Source organism: Ailuropoda melanoleuca, chromosome 10, assembly GCF_002007445.2.
Source record: "Ailuropoda melanoleuca isolate Jingjing chromosome 10, ASM200744v2, whole genome shotgun sequence".
NCBI lineage: Eukaryota > Metazoa > Chordata > Mammalia > Carnivora > Ursidae > Ailuropoda > Ailuropoda melanoleuca.
Genome location: NC_048227.1, coordinates 49,112,147 through 49,124,169, shown reverse-complemented (window position 1 = coordinate 49,124,169; position 12,023 = coordinate 49,112,147). Strand labels below are relative to the sequence as shown.

The 12,023-nt window shown below is 33.9% G+C and overlaps 1 protein-coding gene across 5 annotated transcripts in view; it reads right to left on the bottom strand.

The window, feature by feature from the left end:
• LOC117804235 overlaps positions 1–12,023 on the bottom strand; it is an 852,227-nt gene that overhangs the window by 201,456 nt on the left and 638,748 nt on the right. For 2 of the 5 annotated variants that reach the window (XM_034670865.1, XM_034670866.1), the window contains exons 6-7: positions 6,067–6,127; positions 5,714–5,840 (exon numbers count right to left, since the gene is read on the bottom strand). In XM_034670865.1, the coding sequence (XP_034526756.1) occupies positions 5,716–5,840; positions 6,067–6,127 (186 nt within the window). In that variant the 3' untranslated portion in view covers positions 5,714–5,715. Of the gene's footprint in view, positions 1–5,713; positions 5,854–6,066; positions 6,128–11,938; positions 11,994–12,023 lie in introns of those variants that run through there. The other 3 variants (XM_034670868.1, XM_034670869.1, XM_034670867.1) reach the window with 2 other exon arrangements.

Sequence of the window (12,023 nt, the reverse complement as noted above, 5' to 3'; positions counted from 1 at the left end):
TACTTGAATATCACCCCTATTACTGACCTGAAATACCATTGAACTTCTATGTCCATGGCTCACTCTTTCCTCTGAGGCAATTTTAGTTTGGGTCTGATTACAAGATATAGAATCCATTGTCAATAATATAATTTGGTTAAATGATTAGTCCGTTGTTCAAAGGAAATAAGAACTGAAATGCTTATATACTTGCAGAAATTGTTACTGAGTCCACACATTTGTCTAACACATGTTGGCAAATTTCCTTTGTGGAATTAATAGGACCTGGGGGAAAATTCAATCATTAAACTTGAATTTGCATCCGGGACCTTTCAGGACAATAGAGAGTCTCAATCTAGATTTGAAGATAACAAGGGACAAAGCTTATGAATTAAATTCCCTTTGTTCTATCTCCATTCTGTCCCTTTAATATGTACACAGTGCTAGTTATGCAACAAAAGTGCTGTATACATTGACATAGTCCAGAAACCAATCTCTTTCTCTACTGTTATCAAATTTAATTGATGTACTTAAAAAAAAAAAGTGTCTTTTGGGTATCCTACCAAAGGTATGCAAGGCGCATTTAAAAAAAAAAAAAAGAATCTATTCAGGGGTATTTTCAAGCGCACTCTATATACCTAATATGAAGCTGAAGAAGCTCTCAGAAAATTCATTTGTTTCTGCAAGAAGCATCTGGAATTTTAAATCTTCTAATAATAATAATAATAATAATTTCAATCGTCTTTTAGTTGTTTTTGGGAATAGCAGTTCTCAGGGGCAACCTAATCGGTCCTTTCACCTTAAATGCATAAGATCATTTCACCTCTGGAATCTGAGAGCCTTGAAGACTGCACTAGTTTGTTTGCATAAATTTTCCAGATACAAAGTTTCTTCTTTTTCAAAAGTATCCCATCATGAAAGCATATCCATCCCCTCCACGCTTTCTAAAGCCTGTATACATCATATTTACACTTTCAAACAAAATGACCAAAGGGCAGAATAAAGTGTGTTACACCACCAATTATGTCATGGACCAGACCACCCCAGGCTTCAGTGATCTCCTGGAATTAGAAATGGAGAAAAATAACAAGTTTGAAGGAACAAGGGTAGCATTTAGTTCTTTCTTTCCTGGGAAGACAATGGAAAGCTCTAGAGCTGCTCCCAGGTGGCAGGCACTACAATGCAGTGTCTACAGAACACATCTGGTGATGCTTTTTGGACCATGAGGACTTATACACACTATCTGCATCACTCAAGGGAACACTACTTTTGCAAGCATTACATTTAGTGTGGGCAAACAAAGCATGAGTGGAGCACACCCAATGGCGCTTACAAGATGTCATGGCAGTCTTAAGTTAACCTACTCCCTGACTCTCTGAGGTACTACCAGGAAATCACGAAGGCATAAAGGAGACTTAGGCCATAATTGTTATTTTTACCAATTACCGAATTGGGGTAATATTATATTTCTAGTAGCATTGATGAAAAGATTATTTTTTAACAACGATACAATTTTAACTTTATTTTTAAAAGTTTAATAAAATTGAAATGAGCTTTTAAAAACTATATATTTGCAGTATTTCTACCGTTTGCCAGTAACATATTTATAAATGAGATAATGAAATGAGATAATACATTTGAAACTATCTCTTAAACTAAAAAGCATTCTAAAGCTATAAGATACTTTTAGTCACCTTTGAAAAATAATACTAGATTTCCCATCATAATATGGCTTGGCTTACTGTATACTTACCAGTACATTTGATGTATTTGATGAGCTCAGCATATGACCTAATGGGTGAAGCTATTGCACTATCACGTGGATTCTTAAAATAGATTACAGGGGAGAAAAAGACTCCATATTGCATCAGTCATACTCCAAGCAAGAAGTCGGTGGCATTGTCTTATAGAGTAATTAAGAAAAATTTAAGGATGTGATGGACAAGCTTATATGAAACTAGCAATTGGAGGTAAAGTACTCTCAAGCTGATAGTGGGGAGTTTTTGCCACTCCTGGTCTGAAGGGCAAGGGGATGTTGAAGGTACTAGACCCCAGGGAGAGAGCCACAGAGAACTTTGGGAGAGGAATGCATTTACAGTTGACCCTTGAACAACACGGGTCAGATCCACTTATAATGGATTTCTTTTCAATAAATATATTGGACAATTTTTTGGAGATTTGCAATAATTTACAAAAACTCACAAATGAGCTACACAGCCTAGAAATACCAAAAAAAAAATTTGAGAAGTTAGGTATTGTAAGAATACAGTATATAATTCATATAACATACAAAATATGTTTTAATTGATGTTTATGTTATCATTAAGGCTTCCAATCAACAGTTGGCTATAAGTAGTTAAGTTTTGGGGAAGTCAAAAGTTACATGTGGATTTCTTACTGCACAGAGGGTGGATGCCCCCAATCCCCATACTTTTTACAGATCAACCATACTACCATGTTTGGGAGGGTACCTTGGAAATAAAATCCCAACCTTCCTCAAATTTCACCCTCCAATCTTTTGCCTATATTTACTATCAGTTGAACCCAATCTTAGGCCAGAGATCAGGAGATCCCATTAATAGAGTTCATAAATGTCAGCTTCTTGAGGCACAGAGCAGGGTGAATCTGGCAGGATAAATAAAGAATATAAAAAATAGAGAGAGAACTAAATTCAGAATTAGATAAATATCTGTAATGACTTTTCTGTTAAATATGAAAGTGTTGTTAAAAATAAATTTAATTGCTATAGATGAGCTTTATTCATTCACTTACTCAGCAAAACTTTTGTAAATACCTACTATGTTTTCTGTTCTGTGCGAGGCACTGAATAAAATATTTGATATGATACCTCTTTTTAAGAATTTTATCATTTTATCTGAAATATAGGTGAGAAAAATCAACTATTACAACCCTATTCCATAAAAGAGAAAGTCAAGCAGATAGGAGAAAGCTTTAGGAAAAAATTACAACCTGAGCCAGTGTTGTGGAACGATAGGAATTAGACAAGGGAACAATGGATGAGAGGGAGAAGTGAAAGTACAGGTAAAGGAAGTAGAACATGTAAAGATGCACCAGCTCAACAAACCCAGGTTCAGGAAACTGGAACTTTTTCAGTTTTCCTGGAAGGAAGGAAAAACCTAGTGCCAACGAGGCCGGCCTAGATCATTAAGGTGCTTTATTTGGTGTGTTAGCAGTTGTGTTTTATCCTAAAATGGATGAGGAGCCTAGGAAGATTTTTAAGCCAGGGAATGGCCTAAGGAGATTTGCATTCGAAAAATATAATTACAGTAGGTGTGTGGAAGATATATAGGAAGAATGTGAAACTGGAGAGCAATTAAGAGAGTACTTCAAAATTCAGAAAAAAAGAGCCAAAGGCTTTGTATTAGGCAAAGTTCTTCAGATCTCCAAAGAAACAAAACCAACAGGATATAATATGTAATAGACAAGCTGAAGATCCAAGAGAGCCAAAGGTGTAGTTCAGTCAAAAGGCCAGTAAACCCAGGAAGAGCCAACGTTTCAGTTTGAGTAGAAAGGGAGGAAAAAAAACAATGTCAGTTTGAAGGCAGCCAGGAAGATAGAATTCCCTTTTACTCTTGAGAGGATCCATCTTTTTGGTCTTACCAGTCTTCTAGTTGATTGGATGGAGCCCACAAAATCTGGGGAGGGAAATCTGTTTAACTCAGTCTACTGATTCAATTGTTTATCTCTTCCAGAAAAGTTCTCACAGACACACCCAGAGTAATTGACCAAAGGTCTGGGCACCCCTTGGTCCAGTCAAATTAACATGCAAAATTAACATCCAAGGCTTGAAATCAGGAACAAAGATGGGAATACTGCAAAAAGCATATATCTATCTATCTATCTCTATCTCTATCTATATCTATATCTATATCTATCTATCTATCTATATATATATATGAAATTGGAAATCAAATTGCTCTCAGAGATGACCAGCAAGCTTGATTCCCAAGAGCCTATCTTGCATACCTGGGTACAGTGTGATGCCACTGACTGCTATAAGCAATATATCTGGGGAGAAGTAAATATAGGGGAGATCAGGTTTGGAAAGGCTGAGCCAGTCCCTGTGAAGCAAATCAGGATTTGGGAGGGAAGTTTTCACTAAAGTAAAGATTAGCTATAAACAGTAAGGTGGATGACATTTTTATAAGCAATTATTACTATAGTTAAATTACAACCACTCAATATGAGCCTCTTTCATATGATCAAATGTGAGAATTCTATCTGCCATTCTCATAGAAAAAGAATAGGTAAAATCAATAGTCCATTTACATTGTACACGTAGGTTTATTATATCTTCAACAGATTAATATGTGGGTATTGTAGAATTATAGTTCAATATTTTTGTTAGATGTTATACTCTTATACTTTTCTATATTTTTTCATACAGGTATTTTGAAACAGTAGTAACAACATAGTTTATTTAAAAAAATAAATTCAGGTAAATAGCTATGCAATAAAGTATTATTAAAAGAATCCCTTAATTTAATTACTTTTGTTCCCAACTGTTTGTGTCTGTGTAGATAACACTTTCATAGCCCTGGATCTGGATACATACAAAATCAATGAATTTTTAACATATCATAATTGTATTTTTATTAATCACAAACAATAATTACCTAGTTAATTTTTGTTGTATAGACTTTTGAGAGTATATGCTGTGTGATTACACCCCAAAAGGAGCATGTTAAATACCATTTGCAAAAAGTACATTCGCAATATTTGTAATATTATTTGCAAAGGCAAATAACTTGATATCAGTTGCTTATTCAACACTTAAATGTAAATCATATTATAACCCAAAGCCTCTACCACTGCCTCCAACTCCGCCTCATTCTTCAACTTCCATTCAAGCTCCTCCCCGCTGTGGAGCTTGCTCTGGTTCCTACAGAAGTTGCCAAACACTGTTCCCAAATTCTCTAGAAAATGATCCATACTAAAAATATACCATCTTCACTTACTGTTTTTTGTTTTTGTTTAAACTTTAACTCTGAAAGTAGACAGTAATCTCTTTGAGGTCAGGGGCTTACTTTAAGATCATAGCATGTAGCAACGAACATCAGTTATAATTTTTTGAGCTCTCCACATTACTAGATTTATTTATCCTGCACCCTACATAGGAAAGATTAAAAGAAAGGAAATAATACTCTATATAAGTTATTGCCAGATAATTTAAAATGGAGCAGAAAATTAAACTTATCAGACACATCAGTTTCATACAAAAGAGAAAATAAATAATCTTAGTCAACATCTTAGATCTAAGGTCAAGCATCATGTATAGCAAAATTCTGAGGGGAATTCATGACTTTTAACTTTGGATTATGATGGAAATTCATGACATGACTCTAATATGTAATGTAGAAATAATTTAAAAAACAAGTTAGGTAAAGTTAACTTCTCTATTACAGAAAATTAAAAATATATTTTCAGTACAAAAATAACTGTCTAACCACATCACACTTTTGTTCCTATTTTAAAAACATATTTGAGTGGATTTATGTATAATTAATACATAAGTTTTTCATTCTTTCACTTCCTTTGTAGCTTTTGTAGGATATTTCTGTGCTTATATATTTCCATAATACTCATTTCTAAAGGTAAGGCATCCATGTTCTCCTAAATTTATTACGAAGTGGAATTCTATAAATGGAATTTCACTTTTCAGTTTTCTTCGATAGTAAAAATAAAACAAAAAAAAATGTCTGAAAGAACTTACGGTTAGGAATTAATCCAGATCCAGTAAACTGAGGTAACCATTTCCTGGTGTGTAAATGCCTCCAGTTCTTCCAGGACTGACACTTCACTTTCACAGGTATGAATGTCAATCAATGGTCTAAATCTCTCTGCGGGACACACCTAAATTCCATTAAAATTTTTAGATTTTTTTGTTGTTGTACTTTACAGAAACATTATTTTCAAATAGGATAACTGATGCAGAGAAAAATTTAAATACAAATATTTAGGTAGTATTAGGTATCCTACCCATTCTCACTAATCTTCATTATTAATCATTAATTAATCTAACCCTTGCTGTTTTACCAAAGTTCAACAGAAAAAACTCAAGCTCACCTTCATAGGAAAGACCCCATTTATCTTTCCAATGTTTCCTGTTTTCTTTTCCTTTCCTTACCTAGAAGAATGATAGAGAAAAAAATTCATATCACAGTGTGACGCTGCCAGTGTGTATAAAAAAACTCTTGACAACCATGTTTCCATCAGTAGTTTCCCTGCTGGCCAGCTTCTAAGTCTCTCCCACTCCCCTTCTCCTCCGGTAGCTGGCTGCTAGATGTTTACTGATTAATTTGTATCAAATGTTCTCTTAGCAACCAACACTAGGATAGGATTAGATACTTTTGTAAAAGACTGTTTTCTGTTAAAGAAGCCTAGACTTTCTAAAACACCATAAACAGAAACTAATAGTGTTTTAAAGCAAAGCTAAATGTGATTCCTTCACATGTTTAAAAGAAATTTCAGCCAGTTTCCTTTTATTGTTATTTTTCTTGGGAGAATCAGTTACTTTTTCCATTTAAAAAATTTGCATTTGTGGACACACCCTCATTTATAAAGCAGTTAAACTTGATGGTGAAGGATTACATAATATGTACTTTTAAAAAATCCTCAAAGAATTCATGTCATTTTTGTAATTGTCAGTGCTAGATGTAGTAAACAAATAGGTCTGGTTTCATATTTTTGAGGTAAAATTAATATATACCATTATATAGTTCAGGTATGTAACATTATAATCTGACATCTGCATACACTACAAAGTGATCACCACCAAAAGTCTAGTTACCATCCAACACCATACAATTAAACCCCTTCACCCACTCCACCTAACTGTAATCCTCTTTCCCTCCAGGAAGAATCAGTCTATTCTCCGTATTTATGAATTTGTTTTGGTATTTTTTTTAAGACTCCACATGAGTGAAATCACATGGTGTTTTTCTTTCTTTATCTGACTTATTTAACTTATCATAGGACCCTCAATGTGCATCCCTGTTATTGTAAATGGCAAGATTTCATTTTTTATGGATGAGTAGTATTTCCGGGTGCGTGTGTGTGTATATGTGTGTGTGTGTGTGTGTGTGTGTGTGTGCAAAATATCTTTAACCATTCATCCACTGACGGATATTTAGGTTGTTTCCTATCTTGGCTAATGTAAATAATGCTACAATTAACATAGAGACGCATATATATTTTCAACGTAGTGTTTTCATATTCTTCAGATAAGTACCCAGAAGTGGAACAGCTGGATCATATGGTAGATCTAGCCTTAATTTTTTGAGAAATCTCCCTACTATGTTCCATAGTTGCTGCAACAATTTACATTCCTACCAACAATGCACAACAGTTCCCTTTTTTCCACATCCTCTCCAATACTTGTTATTTCTTGTCTTTTTGATAATAGCCATTCTAATAGGTATGAAGTGATATTTCATCATGGTTTTGATTTGCATTCCCCTAATATTTAGTGATGTTGAACATTTTTTTCATGTACCTGTTGGCCATTTGTATGTCTTTGGAAAATGTCTATTCAGATCCTCTGCCCGTATTTTAATTGGGTTATTTGTTTTTTTATTGTTGTGTTGTATGAGTTCTTTACATATTTTGGGTTTTGACCCTTTATTGGATATATGATGTGTAGATGTCTTCTCCCATTACGTGCATTGTCTCTTTGTTTTGATGATGGATTTCTTCTCTGCACAGAAACTTTTTAGTTTGATGTAGTCCCATTTGCTCATTTTTGCTTTTGTTTCACTTGCCTTTGACAACAGATTCACAAACATATCACTAGACCAAACTAAAAAGACTGTCCTTTCTCCATTGCATGTTCTTGGCTCCTTTGCAGTAATTAATTGTCCATGTATGTGTTTGTTTATTTCTGGGTTCTCAATTCTGTTCCATTGATCCATGTGTCTGTTTTTATGCCAATGCCATATTGTTTTGTAGTATAGTTTGAGTTTAGGGAAGGTGGTACTTTGTTCTTTCTCAAGATACTTTGGCTATTTGGGGTCTTCATGGTTCCATACAAATTTTAAAATTATTTGTTCTAGTTCTGTGAAAAATTCTATTGGGATCTTGATAGAGATCACATTGACGCTATAGACTGTTGTACATAGTGTGGACATTTTAACAATACTAATTCTTCCAGTCCATGAGTGAGGAAAATCTTTCCACTTATTTCTTTCATCAGTGTTATACCTTTCAGTGTACAGGTCTTTCGCTTCTTGATTAAATTCATGCCAAGGTATTTTATTCTCTTTGAAGCAATTAAAAATGGGATTGCTTTTTAAATTCTTCTTTCCAATAGTTTTATTAGTGTATAGAAACACTACAGAATTCTGTATATTGATTTTGTATACTGCAAACTTACTAATTATTAGTTCTAACAATTTTTTGGTAGACTTTAGGATTTTCTAGGTATAGTATCATATCATCTGCAAATAATGACAGTCTTACTTCTTCCATTCTGATTTGGATGCCCTTTATTTCTTTTTCTTATGTTATTGCAGTAGCTCGAACTTCCAATACAATGTTGAATAAAAGTGGTCAGAGTAAGCATCCTTGTCTTGCTCGTGATCTTAGGGAAAAAGTTTTCAGTTTTTCACTATTGAAAATCTTAGCTGTGAGTTGGTCATGTATGGCCTTTATTATGTTGAGGTATGTTCCCTCTATAACCACATAACCACTTGAGAGTTGTTTTTTTTATCATAAATATATGTTGAATTTTGTCAAAAAATTTTTTTCATCTTTGGAGATCATATGATTTTATCTTTGTTTTATTAAGATCTTTCTTGGGTGTTTTGTTTTGTTCTTTCATTTGGAACACATTTGTCTGTCTCCTCATTTTGCCTTTTTCTATATATTAGGCAAATAATCTACTTCTCCCAGTTTTGAAAGAGTGGCCTCCTATAGGAGATGTTCCATGGGGCTCAAAAGTGCTATCATCCATGGCCACCAGAGCCAGGTACTCAAGGGCATCCCCTGTATGAGCTGTGCATGCTGTCTTCTCTGGTGAGCCTGAAGCTGCAGCATGGGGGTGGGCTCTCACTCAGCTAGGCTGTGGCAGATGACCATGGCACATGACTGGGGTGCATGGGAGGATGGGGCCCTCAGTGGGGCACACCCTTTTGTGCTAACATGTTAGAAGAAGAGTTCCAAAAGTGTACCTTCCAGCACTGGTATTAGAAAGTTAGAATGAGATTGCAAAAGTGGTGCCCAACAAGGTCTCTGTCCTTAGAAAAAGTCCCAACAAGTTCTTGACTCACCAACAGATGTTTTAAGATGGTCTCCATCTTAAATGGTCTCCACATATGGTTTAGTTGCTTTCAAACTAGTGTTTTTACTTTGGGTCCTGCAGCAAGTAAGTTTGTACAGGAGCCTTTCAAGACCAGCTTTTCTGCTTTCTATGTTCTGTAGATTCCTACATGTACTCCTGTTGGTTCTCAAAGCCAGGCCTTTTGGGGGTTCATCTCTCCCATGAAGGATCTAAGAGTTGATTGCTTGATGTGTGTATTTGCTCCTCACTTCTCGGGGTAAAGTTCCTTACTTTTGATATCCTTCCAGTTGTGGATCATTGTGTCTAAGGTGGGTTTTTTTTTTTTTTTTTTTACTTGGTGAGAGGGTGTCACTCCTTCTCCTACTCATTTCCATGCTGTCCCTTTATTCTTTGTTGTGGAGGTTCTGTTCACCCAATTTTTAGATCTTTTTCAGAAAATTATTCTATATGTAAATGTAAATTTGTTGTGTCTACAGAAAGAGATGAGTCAAAATCTTCCTATGTCATGATCTTGAACCACTCTCCAAATACGTCTGGTTTCTAATGGTGATGTTAGTTATATAGATGACACAGTAAATTTTCCTATAAAGCATTGTAATTAATTATGTTCAGTTTTTGAACAAAATAATATGAAACTAAAGGCTTCAATTAAGATTTATTTTACTGAAAAGTTAATGTATATGTGTTCTCTCTACTTTTCAAAAAATGTTACTATGTCATCAATTATGTTTAAATTCTGATAACAGTTTTTAATATCAAAGCATTATTTGATGGAAAGAACACACATAAGAAAATATACAACGTGTATAATAAATCATCTCCAATGACAAATAAACTGACCAATAGTACTTGATGATTATCTTAGGTCTTTGAAACAAAAGGAGAAAATACTTTATTATGACCCATTACGATTTTAATCTAGCAGAGAATAATACTAGAGCAGAAAGTAAAATATTTTAGTAACATCAATGATAGTTATTAGGTTATTAAGATTAGAAGTGATAATCTTGAAGCAATGAAATATTACAATTTAAAAACTAAGATTCAAAAATAAAAACCTATAGTTTAATCATTTGGTGAAGATAATTGAATATTTTCCCAGGGATAAGAATAAAGCTTCAAATACTTCATAAGAAAAATATATTACCAATTCATCTGTGATGGTTATTTCACCTAGAATATTAGAAAAGTGTCATTTCTGCAATTTTTCTTTTTCATTAATAGTTTGTTGTTTTCAACATAAGTATTTCTTAAACTTCACATGTGGTTTTAAGAAATCTGAATTTAAACACTAACTACTTATTTCAAGATTTTCAGTTTGGTAGAATTTTGAAAATCTAAATAAAATTTTAGAAATTATATTTATAGATACTATAATTGTTTAGCATCTTGATAGATCATTGCAAAGCACATCAATTTTTTACTTCCTAGGCACTAGAGACATGGGAACCCGTATTTATTGAAGATCGACTCTATATCAGCTACACTGCAAGCTTTTTTTTTTAAATAGAATATCTCATATAATCCTTTCAAAAACAGCCGAGACAAATATTATTATCTCCAAACTATAGATCCTATCTCAGATTTAGAAATGTTAAATACTTTCCCACAGATCATAGAATAAGGTAAAGCCAAGGTGAAACTCACAACTGTGGGACCCCCAATTCTGATACCTTTCCACTGTATCAGACTGCTTCCCATAATTATGGAAGCAAAACCCTTACCCGTGAAGCACCTGACACTGTGTTGATGACCAAGTTTCCCAAGAATTCACCCAGACTTTCCCGGACTTTAAAATTACTACTTGCTTTTCTCTGATGGCTTATTAAAACTCTCACCTTTTTCAGGTATCAATGGCAAAAGATTAGAACACACAACATCGAAATATGAATGACTAAATAATCAGATTTAAATGTTTATCTTCAGGTAAAGAATAAAATAGAATTTGAGTTTATGTGTAAAAGAGAGAAATTATTTCTTATGAATTCATACGCACAGACACACTCAAGGATGCTTTTCTTCTCCATCTTTGTATAGCCTTGTGTAAGAAACACTCCGCTAATGAGATTTGAGGGATAGATGTCCTTGATATGCATGTACTGACCTATCAATGGGTCCCAGATCAATCCTTTGGGTTAAGCCATTGGCCCTTGTTAAAACCATGCCTATATTTATAATGAATGAGAAAATGTAGAAAGAAAATAATCTGTTGTTATACTGCTGGGTTTTGATTGAGTAGCACCAAGCAAGAGATTCAGACAGAAGTTTTTGGAAAATTTATTATTACAAATATACATGTTCAATGATGTCACCCACATTTTGAAGAGTACATCATTAAGAAATATGAGCTAAGTGTCTATTTTCAAAACACTGGCAAAAATAATGGCTAAAACTGCTATAAGAGGATGCAAAACTAAAAGATAAAGTGATCTTTTATATATACTCTTTGTATAAAAAAATGAAAGACAAAATTGAGATCTAATGCTTTACAGAGCTCAATATGATGCCCTTAGTAAAGGTGGAAGAGGAAAATGACACCTAGAGGGAATAGTAAAAGGAATGAAACAACAAATACTAAAATAAATTCTGGAAATTATGCCATAATAACAAGAACTTGAAAATGCTTAAGATTTTGAAAGAGAAAAATAAGTAGAGCATTACCTTAATTGTTTATGAAGATGCAAAAGAGCAAAAGAAAATGTCCCTCTGCAGTGGCCTGAAGAGGTGGGGAATGAGCAGGTTAGAA